The sequence below is a fragment of the Phacochoerus africanus genome, chromosome 12 (genome assembly GCF_016906955.1).
Source record: "Phacochoerus africanus isolate WHEZ1 chromosome 12, ROS_Pafr_v1, whole genome shotgun sequence".
Lineage (NCBI taxonomy): Eukaryota > Metazoa > Chordata > Mammalia > Artiodactyla > Suidae > Phacochoerus > Phacochoerus africanus.
The window spans coordinates 24023565-24051373 of NC_062555.1; the positions used below are offsets into that span (position 1 = coordinate 24023565).

At 45.2% G+C, this 27809-nt stretch overlaps 1 protein-coding gene across 1 annotated transcript in view; it reads right to left on the reverse strand.

Moving 5' to 3' along the window:
• SMYD3 (SET and MYND domain containing 3) overlaps positions 1–27809 on the reverse strand; it is a 754642-nt gene that overhangs the window by 201862 nt on the left and 524971 nt on the right. The window contains exon 6 of the mRNA XM_047754787.1: positions 461–528. Within this exon, the coding sequence (XP_047610743.1) occupies positions 461–528 (68 nt within the window). The remainder of the gene's footprint in view (positions 1–460; positions 529–27809) is intronic.

The window sequence follows — 27809 nt, forward strand, 5'->3', positions numbered from 1 at the left end:
GTGAGTGCTCTTGCCTCCTGGAGCACTGGGCCCAGAACATCAAGCTGAAAGACCAAACGAACCCAACTGGTACAGGACCACAAGTCTGCTGAAATACTCATGTGCATCAGTCCAGAAGGCTGGGGAAAAGGACCAAGGCAGAAGTGGGGGATTAACCAAACCTCAGGCGGATGGTTCATTAGCATCCATAGTCCCCACCTTGGTACCTCAAAGTTCCTGAAAACAAGACTTTAGATCAGAGGTCTGCCTCTTTGTTAATACCGCACCGTATACTGTGGGTTATGGAACCGTTTTCGTTACACTTCACATTTTCCATTTTCTGGTAATTTATCATTACGTTTCAAGTCTGGTTCTGGAAGCAGCTCCCTGTAATAGCCTTTTGAACTCCTTTTAAAAGGCTGGGAAGCTGGGTGGGAATTAAAGTCATTTCTTCCAGTAAATGAAATACCATCCACCATACCTGGGATACAGGCCAACACCAACTTCCTGCATCTCTGCATTACAGATGGTGAAGGAGTTGCAGATCACCTGTAAAAACAAGAGGAAAACACTTAGGATTACGAGTCACCTAAGAAACTTCATAGGCAAGAGAACAAAAGTTTTCAAACTAAAAGGGAGCCTTTTAGCAACTGCTTAGGGAAGACTCAAGCCAAACGCAGATGCTCTTCCCTTTGCAAGAGAACAGGTCTGGAATACACTTTCCTTGAGAACGTCAGATAGGTAAATGCAGAACTAGCAACACCCTGTTAAAACTCAGGCTTAAACTCAGCACAGTCTAATCCTCTCCCCCACGTTACGAGGTTACGTGAAATGTTCAAAATTCCGAATACAAATCGTCTACTTATTGAGAACGAGACTCTGGTGGTGTTGGGTTTTTCACGCAAACAAAACTGCCTGTGGTTTCCGGACACCACTGTGTGTCTGATGAGTAACAGCGGCTTGTCTTTTATTCCTAAGAAGGATGAAATATACTCTGAGTGAGTCTGTGATCCAAGTCGATGACAGACCACAACGAGCACAGGAAGTAATTCAGGCAAGCTACGGCATTTACTGGGCACAAGGAGCCCCTCACTGAGTGGACAGCAGGGTCCTATACCCTATCAAAGAAATAAGAGATGCTCGGAGGACTTAAAACCTATGAAAGGCCACACGCAGTCCCAGAAAGAGCACTGGCCTTAGAATCCGAAAATCTAGGTCCTGGCCCACACATCACTGCCTCGGGCAGGTGCTGAAGAGTAAAGGCAACAACCACAATCCCTGCCTTCACATGAGCTTCCATTCTAGTGGGGAAGACAGATAAAAATTCTAGAGAAAAATGTCACATGTGGATAAATGCTAAGAAAGAAAGTTGGTTGTTCCCTTCGTGGCTCGGGGGTTGACAAACCCGATTAGGATCCATGAGGACACGGGTTGGATCCGTGGCCTTGCTCAGTGGGTGAAGGACCTGGCGTTGCTGTGAGCTGCGGTGTAGGTCGCAGATGCAGCTTGGATCCTGTGTTGCTGGGGCTGTGATGCGGGCTGGCAGCTGCAGCTCTGATTCGACCCCTAGCCTGGGAACTTCCATATGCCCTGGGTGCGGCCCTAAAAAGCAAAATAAAATAAAAAATAAATTTAAAAAAAGAAAGTAAAAGGGCAGGAAAAAGTGCTCAGGATATTTAAGAAGAAGCCTGAAGGCAGCAAGGAAATGGTGGTGCCGAAGGTTCACGTCAGAGCAGGTGCAAAGGCCCTGAGGCGGGGATGTTCTTGGGTACAGAAAACAGCAAGAAGGCTGGCATGACCAAAGAGAGCAGGGTAAGACATGAGATGAGAGAGGCAGCTAGAGCATATGGAGACTTATAGCCATGTTTGGATTTTATTCTGAATGAGACAGAAAACCACCATCTTGATTCTGAGCCAGACTGAAAGGAGCTGGTTTCCATTTTGAAAGGATCATTCTGGTTGTTTTGTAGAGAATGGGCTATACAAAGACAGGGTGGGGAGTTCCCGTGGTGGCTCAGCAGTAAGAACCCAGCTAGTGTTCATGAGGAGGCAGGGTCGATTCCTGGCCTCGCTCAGGGGGTTAAGGATCCAGCGTTACCGTGAGCTGTGGGGTAAGTCACAGATGCAGCTCAGATCTGGCGTTGCTGGGGCTGTGGTGTAGGCTGGCAGCTGTAGCTCTGATTCAACACCTATCCTGGGAACTTCCATATGCCACATGCACAGCCCTAAAAAAATTTTTTTTATATATTAAAAATAAAAAAAAAAAAAGGAAGACAAGGGTGGAGGCAGAGGAAGCAGGAGAGCACGGCAACGGCCCAGGCAAGAGATGACGGTGGCTTGGAGGCTGGCAGCGTAGAAGTGGTTCTGCCAGCAGGATCTAGGGAGGGGCTGCTGCTGGGAATGAAAGGCATCAAGGACCACGCCTGGGGCCTGAACAAGTTGCCCTACACTAAGGAAGACCATAAAAGGCACAGGCTTGGCTGCAGGGAGTTGGAGGGAAGTCCAAGGGTTGTGTTTTGGTTACGTTCACCTTGCAACAGCCCATTAGACATCAAGCCGAGACTAAGAATGAGCGGTTGGAGTTCAGGGGGGCAGTTAGGGCGGGAGATGGAGACTTAGGGCCAGTGGTTAATGCATCCAACTAGGAACCATGAGGTTTCGGGTTCGGTCCCTGCCCTTGCTCAGTGGGTTAAGGATCAGGCACTGCAGTGAGCTGTGGTGTAGGTTGCAGATGAGGCTCGGATCTGGCCTTGCTGTGGCTGTGGTGTAGACCAGCGTCTACAGCTCCAATTCGACCCCTCGCCTGGGAACCTCCAAAGCCGAGGTGCGGCCCTAAAAAGACAAAAGACAAAAAAAAAAGAGAAGGAAATAGAAGAGGCCCCGACAGAACTATGGTGAACCCATGACTGCAAATGGATCTGACTTATTAAAAAGTTTCTGCGAAGGCAAAGGCAGCAAGAAGCAATTTCTCTAAATCAGGTTTCCTTGAAGGAACATAGAGTATGAAACAGCCTTGAGTCCTCTGGGCCTCTCCCACTGCTCCGAAGAGCTCTTCGATGAAATCTCGTGCAACCTATTGTGATTTGGCATTTTCCCTCCAACAGTCTGATAAAACTGCACGTTCAAATCAGAAAATAAATTGGTGTACGTATTTTAAACACACATTAGTTCAACTGCTTTAAGGGCATCTGTTTTGAATTAAGATGCAAGAGTGTACTGCCCGTGCATATGTATGCACAAAATGGATGGTAAAAATACCGCATAAAAGAGTCTGTGGTTTTGTTTTTTGTTTTTTTTTGTTTTTTGTTTTTTTGGTCTTTTTGCCATTTCTTGGGCCGCTCCCACGGCATATGGAGGTTCCCAGGCTAGGGGTCGAATCGGAGCTATAGCCACCAGCCTACACCACAGCCACAGCAACGCGAGATCCGAGCCGCGTCTGCAACCTACACCACAGCTCACGGCAACGCCAGATCCTTATCCCACTGAGCAAGGCCAGGGATCGAACCTGCACCCTCATGGTTCCTAGTCGGATTCGTTAACCACTGTGCCACGTCGGGATCTCCTTGTGTTTTCTTTTCGAAACTTTAAACATTTAAAGATGGGTATGAATTATTTTGGGGGGCAGAATATGAATTATAACACATATTTTTAAAAGTATAATCAGGATTCTACCTGAAGCAATTCACCAATGAAAACCCAGGCCAAGGAGATTTGGTTTGAATAAAAGCAAATTTCAAATTTTTTTCCTGGCTATAAAGTAAATTAAAGGTTTGGGGTTTTTTTTTCCCCACCAAAAATAATGGAATTTTCTTAAAAGGAAGAGCTAATGTTGGGAAATGTCGACTTAGCTGTTTCTTCCTCCAGGAAACGCTTCCTGATCCCTTGACTAAGCTGACTTTTTCCTCTCTCTCTTTTTTTGCACCCGCAGCATATGGAGGTGCCCAGGATAGAGGTTGAATTGGAGCTGCAGCTGCCGGTTACACCACAGCCACAGCCACGCCAGATCTGATCAGGGTCTGCAACCTACACCACAACTCACGGCAACGCCAGATCCTAGACCTACTGAGCGAGGCCAGGGATCGAACCCATGTCCTCACGGTTCCTACTTGGATCTGTTTCTGCTGCACCACGATGGGAACTCCTGACTTTTCTCTCTTAAGCAGCATTTATCACACTGAATAGTTTACCATTTACTTGATCCTATACACAGTGAGCCTGTGAAGTACTCCGAGGGCAGTGACAGCATCTCATTCACCTCTGCAGTCCTGTGTCTACACAAGGCCCGGCACAGGGAAGATATTAATAAACGGTTTTTTCTTTTTTTCATTTCCTTCTAAGTGGTTTTTATTTTTTTACTTTTTAAAATATTTTTTAAAATTAAAGTATAGCTGACAAAACTTTTTTTTCACTCAGTAGTTGCAATGGGTATGGTGCTCAGTGTCCACAGAGAGTAATCATGCAAACAGGGGCAGAGAGGGGGCTGGAAACAAATTATAGGTATCGTGTGGGTGTGGAAGGGGGGGATGGATGTAGTTCTGTGCCATGAAAAGGAGGGAGTAGGAGTTAACTTCCGTCTCTCTTGTCCTTAGGCATCCAGTTTTCATATGCACCTGCTCTTACCTCTCTGTCCATTCTTTCTTTCCATTCTAGCCCATCTTTTTGTGTGTGTGTCTTTTCAGGGCCGCACTCACAGCTTATTGAAGTTCCCGGGCTAGGGGTCGAATCGGAGCTTCAGCTGCCGGACTATACCACAGCCACAGCAATGCCAGATCTGAGCCTCATCTTCGACTTACACCACAGCTCATGGCCATGCTGGATCCTTAACCCACTGAGGGAGGCCAGGGATCGAACCCTTGTCCTTATGGAGGCTAGTTGGATTGAACCACGAGGGAAACTCGCTGGCTTATCTTTTGTCTCTTCCTCTTTTCTATCAGCCCAGTGGATGGTAAGACTGGATTATCCTCAGAGGAGCACAAGGACTTGTTTGGTTCCCTGATTCGTTGGGCACAAAATAAGTATCTGCAAAATGAATGAATCAACAAATGGAAGACAGGCCTTCTCGTCCCCTTTCACTTCTCTTCTTGCATCTTCTCCTTTTATCGCTCACTTTCCTCCCTTCTTTTCCTATTTTCACTATTATGCCTCTGCCGCCATCTCTCATTCTGCCCCACTCCACAATATAAGTAGGACTGTTTTAAAGTTTTATGTAACAAATTCCTGGAGGAGTTCCTGTCGTGGCGCAGAGGAAACAAATCTGACTAGCATCCATGAGGACGCAGGTTCGATCCCTGGCCTCGCACAGGGGGTTAAGGATCCAGCATTGCCGTGAGCTGTGATGTAGGTCACAGACCCAGTTTGGATCTGGTGTTGCTGTAGCTGTGGTGTAGGCCGGCAGCTGTAGCTCCAATTCAAGCCCTAGCCTGGGAACCTCCATATGCTGTGGGTATGGCCCTAAAAAAAAAAATTCTTGACCAGTTCCTCATTTGCATTCTTCTGAGAGATGTTATGGGCTGTGTTATCAAGCTAGTAAATAAAAAGTTTAACTATTTGCCTATATCCACTTTTATTAAAAAATATTGGTTCCATTCAGCAATACTGATTTAAGAAGAATGTTACGGGGAAGTACTTTTTATATATAGAACTGATAACATTGGTGGATATGGGTTAGCCCTCAGGTTTGATTTTTTTTTTGGTCTTTTTTTGTCTTTTTGCCATTTTTTGGGCTGTTCCCTCGGCATATGGAGGTTTCCAGGCTAGGGATTGAATCGGAGCTGTAGCCACCGCCTGTAGCCACAAGCCTACACCAGAGCCACAGCAACTCGGGATCCGAGCCGCGTCTGCAACCTACACCACAGCTCACGGCAACGCCATATCCTTAACCCACTGAGCAAGGCCAGGGATCGAACCCGCAACCTCATGGTTCTTAGTCGGATTCGTTAACCACTGTGCCACAACGGGAACTCCCCAGGTTTGATCTTTTTTTAAAACGATGTATAGGTAGATAATATATCCATATGTGCTTTACTGAAAATTTGTAAACTGTAAATCAACTATACTTTAATAATTTTTTTATTTTAAGGAATTTTTCTTTCTATGAAGAAAGAGAAGAATATAAGCAAAGCCAAGAAATAAAAGTTGGAACATTTTTCAAAATATTATCTTTGTATAAACCATTTTCCTAGGAAATTAAACAAGTTCAACAATTACTGAATGAATATTTCATGCAAAAATGCATTTAGAAAAGCATATGAATAGGATTACTTCAATACAAAAGCAATTAGGTTAAAAAAAGTTCTTTCTAAAGGCTAAGCTTGAGTATTACTTTAATAAGACTATTTCCCATGGCACAAAATTAAAACATTCATTTAAATTATTTTACCATTATTGAATATAAAGTTGTTTACTCTTCATAATGTCTTTTGAAATAATGGGAAACCTTTGCCTTTCTAAATGATAAAACCTAGTGAACTAGTACAAGTAGTCATTGAACCTCTATGTTTAATTAAAAAACAACTGAAGTGAAATGTATTTATTTACTTAGGGCCGCACGTGTGGCATATGGAGGTTCACAGGCTTGGGGTTGAATCAGAGCTGCTACTGCCGGCCTTCACCACAGCCACAGCAATGCCAGATCTGAGCTGCATCTGCGACCTACACCACAGCTCACGTGTAGATCCTTAACCCACTCAGCAAGGCCAGGGTTCGAACCCGTATCTTCATGTACACTAGTTGGGCTCATTACCACTGAGCCACAACAGGAACTCCAAAGTGAACGTTAAAGTAGTTGATAGGAATTCACATCACAGCTTAGCAGTAACGAATCTGACTACTCTCCATGAGTATGCAGGTTCGATCCCCAGCCTCAATCAGAGGGTTAAGGATCCAGTGTTGCCTCGAGCTGTGGTGCAGGTCCAAGACTCGACTTGGATCCCGAGTGGCTGTGGCTCTGGTGTAGGCCAGAGCTACAGCTCTGATTCAACCCCTAGCCTGGGAACCTCCCCATGCCGCAGGTGTGGCCATAAAAAGACAAAAATAAATAAATAAATAAATAAATAAATAAATAAATAAATAAATAAATAAAGTAGTCTATAAATCAAATTCTTACGTCATTTGGCTCATGTTCTAGGTATAGAACCTAACGTTTTTGTTCTTTTTTATTTTTATTTTTGGCTTCCCCGAAGCATATGGAGTTCCCTTAACCCACTGAGCTGGGCTGGGGATTGAACCTGCATGCTGGTGCTACAGAGGCGCTGCCCTTCCTGACGCGCCACAGTGGGAACCCCCAGAACCTGACCTTTTTTTGTTCAGAGTTTAAAAATCCCCTTTCAGCAAATCAATACCATGTATTTAACATTTTTTTGTGAAACATTATGAACTAGAAGCCTTTTATTACAGCACTAAACATACGAACATGTTTGAGACACAAGAGAAAAGCAGCAACATACACGGCGAAGCTGAACAGCCATGAGAGAGCTTACAACCACCAGAAAGAGAAAGACAAATACCATATGATGTCCCTTATACCTGGAATCTAATAATACGGCACAAATGAACCTTTCCGCAGAAAAGAAACTCACGGACGTGGAGAACAGACGTGTGGTTGCCAAGCGGCAAGGGGGAGGGAGTGGGATGGATGGGGAATCTGGGGTTCATAGATGCTGACTGTTGCCTTTGGAGTGGATGAGCAATGAGATCCTGCTGCACAGCACTGGGAACTCTATCTCGTCGCTTATGATGGAGCGTGATGGAGGATAAAGTGAGAAAAAGAATATATATGTGTGTGTGCCTGGGTCACTTTGCTGTGCAGTAGAAAACTGACAGAACACTGTAAACCAACTATGATAATAATTTTAAAAAATAAGACAAGAGAGCTTACAAGCTATTCAGAACAGGGTAACTCCACGTCATGACAGCAAAAGCCATCTAGGTCCTAACCACCCCCACTCAGGTGCATTCCTGATTCTCCCAAAGAACTGAGTGTGTGTGTGTGTGCAAGGTACTTTAGCTGGCGTCTAAGCCTACTTCAAAGAATGCTTTCGATTTATATATATATATATATATATAAATTTTAAATCATTTAAACAGAAAGAAACTCAGTTTCTGCACACAAATATAAAGCAATTTCCTCAAAGACCATCTGTGTCTCCTTTAAAATGTCTCCGTTTGAAGCCCAAGCAGAACATTCAGGACACAGAACTTCTGACACACAGAGCTGATGAATTAGAGGGACGGAAGGTAACTTTTCAGAAGGAAGCTTACTGCACTTGGTTTTATTAAGCTCCGTGGATACAAGGGGAGGAAGAGAAGGAAGAGCTGGCAGGTTTGAACACCCAAAGTCGGGGTTTTCGTACAAAATAACTGCCCCTCCTGCCTACTCTTTGCACTAATAATTCTCTAACTTAAAAACAAGGTAAGTATTTCAGTCAGGGCATATTAAGCTCTTCTCACAGCATATGATAGTTTATTAAATACAGAACTATTTTTTCCTGAACATCCTCATAAACCTTAAGAGATTAAAAATCCTCCCTCTTGCTCCCTCCTATCCACATGGTGCATATTTATCCCACTTTTATGAGTCAAATCGGGCCTTTCCTAATCATTCCCTTCTTGGGTTGCTCATTTACAATCCTTTCCTACCCTTGAAGATGCAGGTTTTGCAATCTCCAAACCAGAAGAACAAGAGGAGGAGACTAAGCTGGGGAAGGAAGTCAGCCCACAAGCAAAGAGGTATTTCTTTCTTTTTTAGGGCCGCACCCTCGGCATATGAAGTTCCCAGGCTAGGGGTCAAGTTGGGGCTGCAGCCACCAGCTTATACCACAGCCACAGCAACACAGGATCCTTAACCCACTGAGCAGGGCCAGGGGTTGAACCTGCGTCCTCATGGATACTAGTCGGGTTTGTTACCACGGAGCCACAACGGGAACTCCCAAGAGGCGGCATTTCTCAAAAGACAAAATCACAACTCCTGGGCTTCATGAAAGTGTTTCCAGAAGGTTTACAACAATAAGCATGGTTACAGCATCTGTTTCAATTATGCTTTTTAAAAATCAATGAGTAAGACGAGTACAGCAATATATTTTCCCTTTATCGGGAAGGAGCTGGAGAGCTTCCGTGGTTTGCCAGTGATCAGGCTTGAAGGAGACGGCGGCCGACCAGGATGCTGACAACTCCATCACCGATCTGCGTCTTTGCTCCGTGGCGAGCCCGCTGGAGGTCTGACCTTAGAATGTTTTCCGATGTTTCTCAGTCATAAACTATTTCATTTGGAAACCTAATGGACCACTGGCTAAAGACAGCAAGCGAGGTTATTGGAAAATAAGTTAAGGAGGAACATAAAAATGGTAATTCCAGAAACCTGACTCAAGATGCTCCATATAATGACTTTTACCTGGTTGAAATTCTTAGACAGCCCCTCAAGACGCCTCTAGTATTTAGGAAATGTTACAAAGGGAATATATAATGAGCATATGATCTTATTTTTAGCAGACGGCATGGACTCTTAAAGCCTGCAGTGTGTGACTTGCAATGCGCCTGCACCTAGTCACGGAAAGCCTTATCTACTTACCTCGTCACTTAGAAACAGATCATAAAAATGATGAAATCTAATCGAGCTGGTTTCTTAAAAAGTAAATGACAGGGATGGCAAAACATCAGGTCACTAAGCCATGACGCTATCAAAAGCCAAATCAAAAATATTCATTTCCAAATTTATGTGTTGGGAGTTCCCGTTGTGACTCAAGAGTTAACAAATCTGACTAGCATCCATGAGGATGCAGGTTCGATCCCTGGCCTCGCTCAGTGGGTTAAGGATCTGGTGTTGCCATGAGCTGTGGTGTAGGTCGCAGATGAGGCTCAGATCCCGCGTTGCTGTGGCTGAGGCGTAGGCCGGCAGCTACAGCTCCGATTGGACCCCTAGCCTGAGAACATCCATATGCTGCAGCTGTGGCCCTAAATAAAGCAAAAATAAAAATAAAAAAGAATAAAAATCTACATGTTGATAAATAAGGCTTTGTTGGGGCACAAAACTAAAGCAAATTAAACCCCCTCTTCCACTTGTTAAGTAGAAAAATCAAAATTTATCTTTAATTGACCATCGAAGTAATATCGATTTCGCAAACATACCTTATACTATAAGCCCAGTAATAAAGACATTCATCTTACGTAAGGAAACTCCTTTAACACATCCCATGTAACAATATCCTCAGACATGTGTCTTTCTAGACCGTGGTCCATGCAAGCACGGTGTCCACACCTTCAGAAGTGTCTGTCACATTTCAAGCTGTGGTCACAACTTGAGCACACGAGACACACAAAACACTTAGCATCCACTTGCCACGGCTAAAATCAACCTCAAAGCCAGCAGCAAAAGGAAGCGACTAGCAGACCCCAAATGGTGCTTCCCATTTTACATCTGTCCCAAGGTCAAGCTACCAAATGTTAGCAAACGAAGATGCATGGAACGAAGCCCCGGCAGAGAACATGTTCGCTTTCTAAAATCCACCCCCATGTTCATTTTTCTAAGGGCTTTACTCACGGCAGAACTTATTTTAGCGTCAACAGTCATCCTTGATGATAAAAAGCAAAACAGGAGTGATATTCACACAGGGACCCATTGTTCTTTCCCTGAGGATACTACCTGGCGTTTCACCTCCACAGAAGTCATCTGATGAAAAAAAGCACTGACTCTAGATGTCTGTCCAGTGCGTATAAAGGTAGAAAGCCCTGGAACATGATTTCCATTGTTTAATATTCCTCCCACATTCTGAGGCTCAGCACTATGATATTCTTCAATAATTTATTACGAAATACTGTTGTAGGTTTCCATAGCTCCGACATGAGCCTTTTCTGCTAAAAATTTCATTCAGTCATGTTCCCACCTAAAAAGTTTATTATGGAGTTTCCGTCGTGGCGCAGCGGAAACGAATCCGACTAGGAACCATGAGGTTGCGGGTTCGATCCCTGGCCTCGCTCAGTGGCCCAGTGGGTTAAGGATCCGGCGTTGCCGTGAGCTGTGGTGTAGGTCACAGATGAGGCTCGGATCTGGCGTTGCTGTGGCTGTGGTGTAGGCCGGAAACAACAGCTCTGATTAGACCCCTAGCCTGGGAACCTCCATATGCCACAGGTGCGGCCCTAAAAAGCAAAAAGTAAAAAGCTTCTTAGCCAAAAATTCAATCCTGAAGGAATTATACACAGGACAGACTGGGAGAGGGGGTTAAGTGAAAGGCAAGGCTTGGAACAGTGTTGTAATCCGGGGCTTTCCGAAATGAAGATTCGTTCATTCCTTTATCAAGGGCCTATTGCGTCCCAGGCACCAGGAACAAGGAGCAGAAACGGGCCCTTTGCACCACGTTGCCTGAGGATCCAAGTGAAAGAAGACTGTACAAAGTGTCACGTTTCTCTCTGGTTCGGACAAATGGGAGCCCTCCTCAGCCTAAGATGATTTTCCTGATTCCTGGCCGTTTGTCTTTGTAAGTCACTGTGTCAAGATACAAGCTGCCATCATGCAGGGCCGCCCTCGGATCTGTCAGATCAATTTAGAAACACACGCGTCTGCTGCTCTTCCAGGGCCCTGGGAGGGGGGCGGGCCTCGCATCCTCTGATCATCCCCACGAAGGCCGGCCGGGGAGTACGGAGGACCAGCTGGGAGATGTGCACGGAAACGGACGGCCTCTGAGTTCTCCACCCTCCCACTCACCGTCTGAGGGCAGCCAGCCCCCGTTACCAAGTGACAGCCACAAAGAGCCGGATCCTCGCTCCCCAGGGCAGGCTGGAAAGATCAATTGGCTCCAAAGGAGCAAGTGGCTAGAGGAGGAAGGAGGAAGGCAGGCCTTGCTCCTCCGTCAGGGGATGGTCACATCCTCTGCAGGTATTCCTGCAGGGCCTGATTAGAGACGGAACCGGAAGGGACCCTTCCCTCCCACCTGGCCCTCTGGCCTTCTCCATCCTAAATAAGCATGCGTGTTCGCTCTGGTTTCCTGCAGGCCTTCTGCCTTCCCACCTGATGGCATTTAAGAACATCAGAGAATCCACAGTTTTAGGTGGGGGGAAATGTGCAAAATCATGTATGTGTCTGCATTTCCACACTACTGGCCACTTAGTTTAGATTAGGAAGAGCCCAGAAATAAAGGACCAGACTCCACCAGAGAGCCATTAAACAGAGGAATTGGGAGGATGAAGGGAGATATTACATGTAGGCCTCAGAAGGGTTCCTGGCACATAGGAAGCCGAGCAACCGTAGCAAGATTATTATTCCTCCCCAGCTCATCGGCTACACGCTAATGAAGAGTAAGATGCACTATTAAGTCATGCACAGCTGGAGCTATGGCAGTGGCGCAACAGGATTAGCTGTGTCTTGGGAGCGCGGGGACAAGGGTTCGGACCCTGACCCGGCACCGTGGATGAAGGATCTCACGTCCTTGCTGCAGCTGCGGTTTAGATCTTGACTGGGGATCGGATCTGATTCCTGGCCCAGGAGCTCCATACACTGCAGAGTGGCCAAAAATCATTAAAAAAAAAAAAATCACATACACACAAAACTAAGAAAAACCACCACCACCAGCACCAAAAAAGTAAAATTGAAAGAAAGAAAACAAACTTATGGTTACCTAAGGGGAAAGGGGTGGGATGGATTAGAGGTTTGGGACTGGCAAATGCACTCTGCTGTATACAGAGCGGATGGTCAACAGGGCCCTGCTGGATAGCACAGGACACTCCGCTCGAACTCTGTGATGACCTGTATGGGAAAAGAATCTGTAAAAGAATGACTATCTCTATGAGTATAACTGAATCGCTCTGCTGTACAGGAGAAATAACACGACACTGTAAATCAACTATACTTCAATACAACTTTTAAAATAAAAAAAAAAAGAAAGAAAAACCACCAACAAACTGTGTCAGGCTATCAGTCGTAAAACTAATTCCAATCTCAGAGATGTCATATTGTTTTGGGGCAGGGGAGGTTGTGCTTTTCACAGCCACACCTGTAGCACTTGGCGGTTCCCAGGCTAAGGGTCGAATTGCAACTGTAGCTATAGATGCCGGCTTATGCCACAGCCGCAGCAACACGGGATCCGAGCTGGGCCTGCAACCTACACCACAGCTCACAGCAACACTGGATCCTTAACCCACTGAGCAAGGCCAGGGATGGAACCTGCGTCCTCATGGATGCTAGTCGGATTCATTTCTGCTGAGCCGTGACGGGAACTCCAGAGAGGGCATATTGTGAAAAAATACACATCTTGAAATTACTGAAATACAGCATCACTATGTACCCTCCAGGTTCCTGGAAGAACGGCAATTGAGGTTGTATAGCTGGTGTCTGAGGATGTACAGGACGTCGGCGTCAGCACAGCCTCATCAGCCCTGAGTTTCTGACCCCTGAGAACCTCTTCCACTAAGAGACCGGTTAGCTCTCTCTGGACTCTTAGCGTCACCCAAAGGCACTCACCACCACTGTCAGCTCATTGTTTTCATCACCCTCTGAATCAGTCATCACAGAACAGACTATCATAAGTCACTCAAAATCCAAAGCACAACCCTGATATAAAGTTACATTGCTTAAGCCAAGTCTACAGTCTTGCCAAATGTAGCTGTACTCTGGAGGTGACCTAATGCACATATGGTCCCAGGATCTTCTTTCAGGACTGAGTCAAGCAGTGCAATTTCCCCCAGAGCGGAATTTAAATTAGTTACTTTAAAACCCACATTCACATTCCACCCCTACCCCCCAACATACACACATGCCACATAACTCACGCTAAATAACAAGGTGAAAGCACTTATGAGGAGAGTTTGGGTAGAGAAGCTGCGCATGGATTGCAAAGTCACTCATCGTTAGCCTGACAAATCGTACAGATAGGGATCGAATGCTCTGGAATCTTCACTGGCTATTTTTCAAGGAGCGCACTGGCCTCCAAGCCTACTTCACATATTAGGAACTGAAGAGAGATACACAAAGACAGATACAGAAAATACATATGACCCAAAGTAAAACAGGGCGCACGTTGTTTCTGCGACACCCTTGCGACGTCAATGCCAAGAAGTGGGTGATCTTCCAAAGCGCCAGCTGGAGCCTTGGTGTTTGGTCCTTGAGCCAAGAGCCACTGCATTCCTCGGCTCTGCAAATATCTGCACAGGAACTGTCCGCTCAATGGTCACTTAATCATAACGCACATATCCTCTTTAGATATCCTTTCAAGAACACTTTTTCAGGGAGCTCCCGCTGTGGCTCCGTGGTTAACAAATCCCATGAGGACGGGCGTTCGATCCTTGTCCTCAGTGAGTTGAGGATCCAGCAGTGCTGTGGCTGTGGCATAGGCTGGTGGCTACAGGTCTGATTCAGCCCCTAGCCCCGAACTTCCATATGCCACAGGTGCGGCCCTAAAAAGACAAAAAAATCAAACAAACATTTGTTCATGACTATGGACATATCCTACTTATTAAAAGACAAATTATGCTGCCTGTGGTCTAGCCATGAAAACATCCTGCTTCCTGGAGTTCCTGCTATGGAGCAATGGGATGGGCAGTGTCCTGGCAGCACTGGGACCAAGGTTCGATCCCCAGCCCAGCACAGCTGGGTTAAGGATATGGCATTGCCACAGCTGCAGCTTGGGTGGCAACTGTGGTTCAGATTTGAGCCCTGGCCCAGGAACTCCATGTGCTGCGGGGGCGGCCAAAAAAGAAAAAAACAAAAACAAAACAAAAAAAACCCTCCCTATGTCCTCTGCACTATCCTTTGTAATGAGCACTCACTACACAGTGTCCACGAGGAGAGAATCTTTCCCTAATTTGAAAGGTTCACCAATCCACCCACCTGATCACAAGAGGCAAGTCTTCCTTTTCTTAGGTTATACATGGGTTTAATCAGTTATTTTTAATAAAACATAAAATGCCAAACGATTCTTTCTTTCCCTCCAGCCTTATTTGGCACATATTCTCCTCATTTTCCTCCAACATCTAAATGCAAAACAGAACACATTCACTGCAGGAAACATGATAATGAAAGCAAACATACAGGAATTTGCATATGTGAAGTTTCCAACTCTGAATTCAGAGACAAGGAAGAGCAAGAGAGTTCACATGAGAATCAACCTGTGGTTGGTGAAAAAAATCACAGTGGTTAATGGCAGGAAAAGAAATGTTAGTTTCAAAGAAAAATAACACGAAAAGACCTGTAAGTGAAGATTATTATGGTAAAGCCTATTGGAAGGAGAAAAATACACCAAAGCATTATTTATAAAAGACATATCTAAAAAAACTGAAATGCAAGGATCATTTTGGGAAACGGAGCAAAAATGAAACAGCAGGGAAAAAGGCATGCAAAGAAAATCAAGGAAACGGTAAGCTGACAATCAAAAATCTAAAGAGAGGTATGAGATTTACTGATGGCCATGGATGTGTCTGGATTGCCAGGAAGATAAAGAGAAGATGGACGAGAACAGAAAAAAAGATGCCAAGACTTGACGTGGCTGCCGGATCACAGTTCAGTCCAATAAGTCAGGGGGTTGATTTTCGGAAGTAAATCAATGAAGACGTAGCTTATGGGCAAATGAGGAGCGTATTGGGTGATGGGGCCATTGTCACCACCGTTCTAATCTGAGCAGATGGTGATACAGGCTCCTCAGACGCTCCTGTTACTCACAGGAGAAAGGCACGGCCCCTGCTTCCACCACCACGAAGAGTTCGGTCCAAAAGAAACCACTGCAAGTCTACATGCACTCCTGATATGTTTTGTGCAGCCCAGGTGTTTACTCAGCGAAAGGCGGATAAAGCATCGGCTACACACAGTAGCAGAAAGCTGTAAAACCTCTTTCTAAAATGATGGACCCTCCACTCCCCCAAGGTCCTTAAGCACATAGACAGTGTCACCACCCCTTCAGAGCCTTTTGAACAGACCCAACTCCTGTTCCTCAGGCGGGGGTCAGTGCGTGCCTAGGTGCTCTATTGAGGTGGAGACTCAATATCTTTAGTTTTAGGAAGGCACGAGGTTCAGAGCAGAAGAGAGGTATCAGGGAAAGTAGGTAGCAATGAGAGGCCAAGCAGGAAGCTGCAGGAATCTGAAACAGAGGAACGTGGCAGGTGCGTAATCATGAACCACCCCCCCCAAACATCCCAGAAAGTGAGAAAGATCCATACCTGTGGGTAAAGTGTTGTTATTTTCCCAAAGAGGAATTCAAGACAGTTAGACGTCTTCGGTCATAATATAGACTGTTATCAGTGAATTAAGAGAAAGAAACGAAGCAAAGTAAGATGCTTTTTTTCCTTCCATGTGTAACTTGGTTACACCGGGAAACTTGTCCACACACGGCTGCACTGCACTCCAACCACACAAAAATCTTTCAATAAACTAAAAATATTTTTTTCAGGATGTGACTCGGAGGAGAGGAGACGGGGAGAGCAAGTGTCCAGAAAACTAGCTCCCATGCAAGGTTCGGTTTTTAAAAATGAATGGCAAATGTGACAAAAAACCCTACTTATATTTTTTGAGGTATATTTGGTGATGAGCCTGTTCTTCAACCACAGGGCTACAAGTTCAACATCAGGTAAGGTTACAACGTGTTTAGGACATTGTACCTACTCACACCAACAGAACTTCAGCAAGATCTTCAACAATGATTTTTTTTGTCGAAAAATTTATTATCATTACTATGATTATTACTTTGGTCTTTTGACTTTTTAGGGCTGCACCTGCAGCATATGGAGGTTCCCAGGCTAGGGGTCTAATCAGAGCTGCAATGGCTGGCCTACACCACAGCTCACAGCAATGCTGGATCCTTAACCCACTGAGCGAGGCCAGGGATTGAACCCGCATCCTCATGGATACTAGTTGGGTTCGTTACCACGGACCCACGATGGGAACTCCCTTTTGTTGAAATTTATTAATTTTTTAAATTTTTTTATTTTTTGTTTATTTATATTTTTATTATTTTTTTTGTCTTTTGTCTTTATAGGGCTGCACCTGTGGCATATGGAGGTTCCCAGGCCAGGGGTCTAATTAGAGCTATAGCTGCCGGCCTATGCCACAGCCACAGCCACAGATCCAACACTCGTCTGCAACCTACACCACGGCTCACAGCAACGCCAAATCCTTAACCTACTGAGCTAGGCCAGGGATCGAACCTGCAACCTCATGGTTCCTAGTCAGATTCGTTTCTGCTATGCCATGATGGGAACTCCACCTTTTGTTGAAATTAAAACAAGATTTTATGTTTAACTGTTTTGGAATATACATTAATCCTCTTTATCTTGAATAATTAAAAATAAGAAAGCTAATTAATGCCATACCTTTTTTTTTTTTTTGCCTTTTTAGGGCCACACCTGAGGCATATGCAAGTTCCCAGGCTAGGCGTCGAATCAGAGTTACAGCCGCTGGCCTACACGACAGTCAGCAACAATGCAGGATCCAAACCGAGTGTGCGACCTACACCACAGCTCATGGCAATGCCGGATCCCTAACCCACTGAGCAAGGCCAGGGATCGAACCCGCATCCCCATGGATCCTAGTCAGGTTCGTTAACCACTGAGCCATGAAGGGAACTCCCTGGTATCTCCTCTTTAGCAAATACTTCCATCATGACTTTTGTTGCTTCTAGTTTTATTCATCCTTCAAGATCCAGCTTAAATGGCACCTCCTTCCAGAAGCTTCCTATATCCTATAAATTTCTCTAGACTCTCAGAGCACTTTATTCACATATGACCTACAGCTCTGATCACATTCTGCTTTGAATGGAAGCTAATTATGCAAAAATCAATCTCTACCAGTAGACCGGAAGCCGCGGACCACCACCCGTGACGTCGCTGAAGCAGTTTGCGGCATTTATTTGCTCATCTGTCTTTTCTAGTCATTAAACCATCAATTTCTTGAGGTCATGATCCATGCTTACCTTTGAAAATATTTTAACTACAAGTTAAAGGCATATTTAAACTATAAATATAATATTAATATAAATGGTTCCACTGTCCCACCACACACTGGACAGAACTACCCAGACCTAGTAGTGGCAGAATAGCACAGCATCCTCGGGCTCCTTCCCCTCTCACTCCCTCTCCATTGTGCAGAGATAGTCGCTCTCTTCGTTTTGTGTGTCTTAGTCCCTTGTTTTTATGATAGTCTTATTCCATGGGCATGTATCCATAAACAACCTATTGTTTCTTTTTGTATGGTTTTGGTGTCTTATAAATGGAACCACACTGCATTTATTGTGCTGCAACTCGTATGTGTTTGTTTTGGGTTTGGGGCTCAACAGTATGTGCCTAAGATTCACATACACTGACGCGTGTAGCTATAGCACACTCATGTTCACTAAGAGAACCTCCCGCAGAGGAGCTTTGGGCAGCACAAATGAAAAGAATGTCCATAGTAACATCGTTTGTAAATGCAAAAACTGTAAATGACCAAACGTTCATGCTCAAGAGGAGACATAAATAAATTATGATATTTCCTACACTTTCACTTCCTAATGTGTCTGGCATACAGTAAAGCATCCATAAGTATTTATCAAGTGGATAATGGGCTTACAGAAAAGAAAAAAAAAAACTGATGCATCACCGCCTCTGAGCTCAGCCCATGCTCAGATGCTCAGGAAACAACGGAGACATTCACCCACAAAACCGTGTTATTAGCCCCCAAGGCTGGCACTGGACAGATACTCAGGCAAACTGACAACTCAGAGGACCTGCACTGAGTGACTGAGAAAACAAAATGGGAATCGTGACGTGGGAATGCCTAGCACAAGCTAGGCAGACAGCATGTTATCTTGGATGCTGTTAATTCAACCTGCTTACTTTCGAGTCCCAATGAACCACTGTGGTTCACAAGTATCCCTGTCTCTCCCTATAGGCCCATCTGCACCATCTCCTCAGCTGCTCCCTACTGGCTGTGTCTGCTCTGATACACCTGGGAAGGATTTCACGTCGGTGATAAGAACTGACTTTCGAATTTCCCTTCTCTGCCTCCCCATCTCAAGCTCTGACGTCGTCCAAGGGTAATTACATTCTGTTGGGCAGCGATTTGTCTCACGCTCTGCCACCCTTTGAGCACTGCGTACCCATTTTAAGGCAGTTGAGCCAGCCTACTTATTGCCTTTTTAAACATAGTTGAAGTCAGCTCTTCAGCAGCACCAACTCCCTAGAAAAATGATCACCATCCCAGCATGCTATTCGTTTACTTCTCATTTTACTGAAATAGAAACGAATCCTCAGGATGACGCTGCCGGCAAAGATGCAGGGGAAGACAAATTACATCAAACCAAAAGCATGTGTGCTTCTCTGCAGCACGAGTCAATTACTTTCCAAAGAACCGGTGTAGAAAATCATGAGAGGGAACACAAAGGTACGGAAAAGACGGTCAACTCCAACTTTTTCCATGAAAGGGAGTATGATTCACAGAAATTCATCCTACTTTTGAGCTGATTTCACCATGATCATAACTTCCACCTGACTACTTAGTCAAAAGAACGGGGGATGGGGATTGGAGAGGCAGGAAGAGAAAAAGCTATGATTCTGACAGGAGACATACAGCATCCTTCCTTCGCGGCTGTTTCATCATTAAATCTTTCTCCGTTCCCTTTCCTATCCCTCCGCTAGACTCACTCCCTCTTTCACATTTCTCTCACCCGCTCGCCTCTCTTGATAAAGATCCTTGAATGGGATTAAAGAGCACAGTCCTTACTTTTAAAGTTCAACTTTTCTCCAGGCAAACTTTTTTCTCGGTGGGGGGCCGGCGGGGGGGTGGGGGGGTGCAGCACCTGGAAATTCCCAGGCTAGGGGTTGAATGTGAACTGTAGCTGCCGGTCTACACCAATAGCCACAGCAACTCAGGATCCGAGCTGTGTCTGTGGGCTACACCACAGCTCATGCAATCCTTAACCCACTGAGCAAGGCCAGGGATGGAACCTACATCCTCATGGATGCTAGTCGGGTTCATTACCGCGGAGCCACGGTAGGAACTCCAAGCCCTTTTCCTTTTCATTTGTGCTACCGTTTCACCGCAAAGAATTTAACTTTTTCTTTTACCAAATGGATCTTTCCTAAGGTTACTGTATTTCTTATCCGCACTTTAGCTAAAGCACACGACACCCTCTGCTCCAGATATACTGCTACTATGTTTGAGTAGGTTCAAAAAACATACCTGTCATATAAATACTGTCTCTTCCACGTACTTCAATCAAATCCACTAGCTTCCCTGACCTTTCTGTCTGTCCCTACCCTAAGTCCTCATCATCTAACTCTTTTAGTTAGCAGCCGGCTAAAAGCAGGATATCTGGAAAAGTCATAACTTACCTTTCTAATTACTTCCACTCCCAAGCCTTAGGAAGTAATAAGGGAAATCTTTACTTTGGACTCAATTTCACTCCAAAATATATTATTGTGTGGTTAGGTAAAAAGGACAGATCTTTGCAGGAAAAGAAAAAAAAAAAAAAAGAGCCAGTCTAATGGTAAGAGTTCATAACAGCCAAGGCAGGGACTCTGGATGTAATTATTACAGAGACTTTAGGAAAAGAAGGGAAACCAATATGTTGAATGGCTATAGTGAGCCAGACACAATGTCACGATGTAAGGTGCCTTCAGCCCTCCTTTTAGCTCCCCAAAAGTTGGGAGAAGTTACTTCCGCCCTCATTTTACAGATGAGATGAATGCTTAGAAAGGCCAAATCCTGGTGTCAGGATTTGAATCCAGAGTTTTCTGATCCTCAAGCTCCAAAGTAGGGCAAGTTAAATTTGAAGGCATTTAAGAGAAATGAAGGCCATCAAATACTCTTCTGGCAATTCGACCGTGCCCGATGTAGGTGGCTGCACCTCCTCTCCTGTCACTGACCGTCAATCTCCCTCATGCGCTGCGCAGAACCTTGTCCTCTTCTCTCAAGTGATGGGTGGATGGAGTTCCCATCGTGGCTCAGTGGTTAATGAATCCGACTAGGATCCGTGAGGTTGCGGGTCCGATCCCTGGCCTTGCTCAGTGGGTTAAGGATCCGGCATTGCCATGAGCTGTGGTGTGGGTTGCAGACGCGGCTTGGATCCCGGAGTCGCTGTGGCTCCGGCAAAGGCCGGCGGCTATGGCTCCGATTCAACCCCTAGCCTGGGAACCTCCATATGCCGCGGGAGCAGCCCAAGAAATGACCAAAAAAAAAAGACAAAAAACTAACTAACTAAATAAAGCGATGGGCTGATGAATAATTCTTTGCCTTTCCACAGGTCCTTTCCTTTGTCTGAGATGCTCCTCCTTCTTTTTTCAATCTCTCATCTCCTCCTTCAAAATCCAGCTCAAGGGGTCACCTCCTTCCCGAAGCATTTCCTCACCTGCTTCCAGTCTGATGGAGAAGTTCCTTCCACACCACAAATACCTACTCACCCCATGGACCGTGAGTGCTCGCGTAACAGTTGGCTTCCCCTACGAAGCGATAAAGCTTCGCCTGGAGGGAAGGGACTACGTTTTCTTTCACTTTGTATCGCTAGCAGGTGGCGCAAGGAAGAAAATCGGGGTACACAGACAGACATCCTCAGACAGTCTGACGGGGATCCCCACACTGAGAAGCTTTCAGAACTGGACCAGCCCATCTCGTGAACCCGTGTTTAGATAGAAGCTGGACAGCAACCTACCGGGCGTGGTAAAGACCTCAGACCTCATGAGAAGAGGTGCAGACAGTCTGCCGCTTCGGACAGCGCCCCGTCCAAGTTCTTTGACAAGATGAGCCAACATCTCAGAAGCTACTGTGCCAGGTGGTAAGAAGACGGGGGGGGGGGGGGGGGCTCGGAAAACCTGGGTTCCGTTGTGTGACTTTAGGGAGACACGTCGTCTCCTCTCAGTTTCCCCATTTAAAAAATCAAAGGTGAAGCATGCCTGCTGTGGCTCAGCAGTAATGAGCCCGACTAGTATCCGTGAAGACGTGGGTTCGATCCCTGGCCTCGCTCGGTGGGTTGAGGATCCAGGGTTGCCGTGAGCTGTGGTGTAGGCTGGCACCTACAGCTCAGATTCGACCCCTAGCCTGGGAACCTCCATATGCTGTGGGTGAGGCCCTAAAAAGACCAAAAAAAAAAAAAAAAAGGCCAGAAGTTGGCTTTATAAATCACTTTAATCCTGAATGTACAGAATCAATGCCTATCTGGGTTAATTAACTTTTTCAATTATACTTTATATTTTTCAGGGCAAGAGAAAAGAAGAATTACATGTTACATGGCATTTTTATACTTGGACTTTTTTTTTTTTTGGTCTTTTTTGGGCCACCCACAGCATATGAAGATTCCCAGGCCAGGGGTTGAATCAGAGCTGCAGCTGCTGGCCTACGCCACAGCCACAGCCACAAGGGATCCCAGTTACATCTGCAACCTATACCACAGCTCACAGCAATGCTGGATCCTTAACCCACTGAGCAAGGCCAGGGATCAAACCCGCAACCTCATGGTTCCTAGTCGGATTCGTTTCCACTGCTCCATGACAGGAACTCCATACTTGGAAATTTGTAATCATCCTGGGACATCTTTCAGAAGGAGGCCAAAGGTTTCCTATGGCAACAGTAGGAGCCCTTTAACATGGCAATGGTAAAAAAAAAACAACAAACCAAAAACAAAAAAAACCTACCCCTTTCCCCCTCAAAATGAACTGTTTGCTGAAATGCTCCCAGATGTCTTTGAAAATGACTGAGGGAAGGCCGAGTTAGAGAAGGTTTGCGTGTTTGTAGGTATCTGAAAAGAACTGGAGGTAATCATGAAATAGGGTTCATTATCCACCCTTAGTTTGCTCTCAGGCACCACAACAAAGCAGTTTCATGTGCTTCCTTGCAGAGCAGCACGTGCTCATTCTTCTGATATTAACCGAGTCAACCGCGATGTCTAAGAACATAATTTTCAACCAAATGATTTTCTAGAGGCTTCTACTTTCCCCACATCAGTTGGCTAAGAGAAGATTATCTGGCTTGTCACTTCACTTTGAAGGGGAATGAGTCCTTAGAGAACATTTTAACCTTGTTAGCATTTTGGATCTGAATTTCCTTCGCATCCATCCTCTCACCTAATAGTAACCGCCTGCGTGAGACGCAAAGTAAGATGCACAGCAACGAGCATTCAAGATGCTTAAGGAGGCGTTCCCGTTGTGGCTCAGGAGTAAAGAACCCGACTAGTAGTACCCACGAAGATTCAGGTTCTATCCCCGGCCTTGCTCAGCGGGTTAAAGGATCCAGCATCACTGTGAGCTGCAGTGTGGGTCCAGACTCGGCTTGGATCCCGCGTTGCCGTGGCTGCGGCAGAGGCCAGCCGCTGAAGCTCCGATTTGAGCCCTAGCCTGGGAACTTCCATGTGCCGCAGACGGGGCCCTAAAAACCAAAACAAAAACAACAACAAAAAAAGATGCTTAAGGAGGGAAAAGCAGACAAGCTGCTCATCAACTCCCCAAACTGGACCCTCAAACATAGAAATCATCCTTCTCTCCTACCTGATCTTTCTGCAAGAGTTTATGTCAGTAATGGAACACTGAGATGCCATCATTCAATTCCACTTCTTTGCCCCCCAGTCTAGCTCTGAACAATGTTCTGGGTGTTAAGATGTACCTACAGCCTATTGCAGTGGTTTTCACACGGTGCCCTCAGGAGAGGAGAGAGAGGAGGTAGAATCAGCAGAGGTCCTGGGTCTCCTGAACCCGCTTCACTACAGGTAATCTTTATCATGAGAATGTAAGTTCCATGAAAGCGAGGTATCTGTTTTCTTCTCTGCCGTAACCCCGTGCTTCAAACAGGGCCTAGGATATGGTCAAAGGGGCTCCACAAAAACTTTTGAATGAACAAATGAGAGGCTGGATGAACTGTACATGCTCCACAGCGGGCACGGTTCGGGGTGATCGGCAGAGCCACCGTCCGAAGCAGGTACCTGGTTATCCTCATTGTTCAGATGAGGTGCCCGGGAGGTGCATCCCAGTCCTCCACATGGCCACACTGCACGGCCTCTCACGTGGGCCAGCAGCTTTTTCTCATCTACGTCACATGTTTCCCAGCCCTTGACTAAAGAAAGGGCTGGTGGTAAAGAAAAAATATGCTTCAAGAGCACTGACTTCACGGCGAGATCCAGAGGCTGCAAGGACCACAACTCACTTCTTGCTCCGTGGGTACCACTACACCCTTGGGTCTTGAAGCATGTGGCTGAATTTCTCACTGTTTCCAGTTTCTTCATCTCATTTTATCGCGTATTTTGCAAGGTCATTACACGTGAAGTGATTAGAGAATCCTGAGGTTGTCAGAAATACAACTTTGTGGGGTTCCTGTTGTGTCTCAGCAGTAACAAACTCGACTAGTATCCATAAGGACACGAGTTCAATTCCTGGCCTCGCTCAGTGGGTTAAGCATCCGGCATTGCTGTGAGCTGTGGTGTAGGTCGCAGACACAGCTCGGATCCCACAGATGCTGTGGCTGTGGTGTAGGCTGGCAGCTACAGGTTCAATTCAACCCCTAGCCTGGGAACTTCCATATGACATGGGTGTGGCCCTAAAAAAAAAAGAAAGAAAGAAAAAGAAATACAGCTTTGCTAACATGGATTGCAGAACTATGAAACGGGGGGATGAGGTGACCACAACACTCCTTCTAAAGTCCAGTGCCTCCACGACTGAAGACTTTGTGCAGGGCTGTCCCATGCTTATTTTATCCTGAACATCCTTTCCGACTAAATAAGCCATATGGCTTTTGGTTCAGTTGCCAGGCAGCCTGGCCAAGCTCCTATCAACATGTCAAGCAGATGAAGTGGATGGGAAGGAGAAACAGAACTCTGCATGTTGGTTGTGCCAAACACTAAAGAGCAAACAGAGATACAAAACCTTGGGCCAAGGTTTGACCTCCACAGCTGCGAAACCAATCGTCTCCACATTTCACTATGGTTCTAGAAACATCCATAGAGGAAAAAAATCACAGTAGCCCTTAATATATGATGATGCCTCTCGTGGGCTTACTTCTGGTATGGTGTTTTAAATACGTGACAAAACCAAAAAGCTACAGTTTCAGATCTTGCCAGAAATTGGGATTTTATTTAGACTGTAAAAGAGTCAAGGGGAACTTACTGGGTAAGACATGAAGTCTTTCTTTATAAGCTCTTCAAAACCAGAAACCACTGGGTTGCTATGTAGTTCCTGCCGCTGGCGCTGTGTTCAGGAAAATAGACATGTCCAAAGCCTTGTTTTAAAAACAGGATGAGACTTCTAGTGTCTGGCCCAGTGTGTAAGGAGCTTAGAGGTCATCACTCCATCCTAACAACAAGTAAGAAACTGAACAAATGAACAATCAACAATTCCTTCTTAACACTGTCAGAGACGTGAGGTCATAGGGCAGGTTGCTGCCCCCAAACTGGAGAGACAGATACAGAGAATCACAGTCTACAGGAAGCAGAAACCTCCACGAGAACCAGTGCTGGCAAAGGAAAAGCTGAACTGTAACTGACAAGTTGCTAGAGGCTCAGTGTGGACAAATCTGAGAGTGAAAAACGCCAGGGCCCTCCCAGCACACACACACCTTCGTGAGTTTTACCTCCAAGAGCTCTAGTAGCCCCTCACAGTGAATGCTGGAGAGAAAGCCTTTCATGCTTTTGGCAGACGGAGGGGAAAAGGAACCATTTTGAAAACCACCACAGAATCCTGTTCTTGACAAGACTTGGCCTTGGGAGAAACTATTTACCACAACCCCCCACCCCTCACTGGGATTTTTTTTTTTTTTTTTTGGCTTTTTAGGGCCCCACCCATGGCATATGGAGGTTCCCAGGCTAGGGGTCGAATTGGAGCTACAGCTGCCAGCCTACACCACAGCCACAGCAATGCAGGATCTGAGCTGCGTCTGCAACCTACACCACAGCTCATGGCGATGCCAGATCCTTAACCCACTGAGTGAGGCCAGGGATCGAACCCGAAATCTCATGGTTCCTAGTCAGATTTGTTTCCACTGCACCAGGATGGGAACTCCCCCCTCCCTGGGATTTTACCTGAGCCTAAATGACCTGGGGGAAGGGAAGTAAAGTAGCTTCCTCTAACTTGGCTAAATACTTGAGCCATCTTGCTCCACCGAAGGGGGAGGGGTGAGACTGAGAAACACTGGTGAAGACCACAGCCCAGGACACACGCTCACCAAAAGACAGAGACCTAATCCCAGGGCTATAGAACACCTCCCAGGCCCTCGCACCTTATTCAAGGTCTGGCTACAGCAGTTCCTTTTCCCCATGACACCATGTCTACCTTTCAACAACAAATGACAAGGTGCAATAAAAGGCAAACAGCACAGTTTGAACAGACTGAGAAAGCATCAGAACCAGAATCACATGTGGTCGCAATGCTGGAATTATCAGACCAGGCATTTAAAAATACGGATTAGCATGCTGAGGGCTTTAATGGACCAACTAGACAACATGCCAAAGTAGATGGATAATGTTAGCAGACAGATGGAAGTTCTAAGAAAGAATCCACAAGAAATGCTAGAGGTGAAAAACAAAGTAACAGGAATGAAGAATGCCTCTGATAGACACAGCTAAGAAAAAACAAACAAAACAGCAACAACAAAACCCCTCTGAACTTGAGGGTGTGGCAGTAGAAACTTCCAAAATGGAAAAGCAAAGAAAAAAAAAAAGAAAAAGACTAGAAAAAAATAGAACAGAATATCTAAGAATTTGGGGGCAACTATAAAAGGCGTAACACGTGTAATGGGAAGTCCAGAAGGAGAAGAGAGAAAGAAATCAAAGCACTATTTGAAGCAATAATAATTGAAAATTTCCCCCCAATTAATGTCAGACACCAAACCATAGCTCCAGAAGCTTAAAGAGCACCAAGCAGGATAAATGCCAAAAAAGCTACACCTAAAACATATCATATCTAAACTTCAAAAAATCAAAGATTTAAAAAAAAAATCCTGATTGGATTGTGATGATCATTGTACAACTACAAATGTAATAAATTCATTGAGTGATAAAAAAAGAAAATCCTGGAGTTCCCATCGTGGTGCAGTAGTTAACGAATCCAACTAGGAACCATGAGGTTGCAGGTTCAATCCCTGGCCTCACTCAGTGAGTTAAGGATCCAGCATTGCCATGAGCTGTGGTGTAGGTTGCAGACATGGCTCGGATCCCAAGTTGCTGTGGCTGTGATGTAGGCTGGCGGCTACAGACCCAATTAGACCCCAGGCCTGGGAACCTCCATATGCTGTGGGTGCAGCCCTAGGAAAAAAAAAAAAAAATCCTAAAAGAGCCAGAAGGAAACAGAACCTTACCTTTAGAGGACCAAGAACAAGAATTCATCTGACTTCTCAGAAACCATGCAAGCAAGACAGTAGAATGAAATATTTAAAATATTGAGAGAAAAAAAATCACCAACGGAGAACTCTGTACGCTATGAAATTATGCTTCAAAAGTGGGAGCATTAAAGGCTTTCTCAGATAAACAAAACTTGCGGGAAAGTGTTTCCAAAAGATCTGCTTTGCAAGAAATGTTAAATAAGTTCTTCAGAGAAAAGGAAAATGATATAGATATGAAATTTGTATCTACATCAAAAAAAAGAGCACTGAAGAAAGAGTACATGAGGGCAAAGTAAAAACTTTTATATTTTTAATTGATCCAACAAACCAAAGTTTGTTCAAAATAATAATAGTAACAATGTACTCAATTAAATATACTTACATAAAAGTGATATGAACGACAGCAATTACACAAGGATCAGGAAGGAGAAATCAGGATTATTTTGTTCTTATAAGTATTCACACAAACCATGAAGTGGTGGTACAGAGTTATTTGAACGTGGACTTGCTTGTACATACATATTGCAATATATTTTATATATATTATAAATATGTATTGTTGTAAATATACATTTCAAACTCTAGGGCA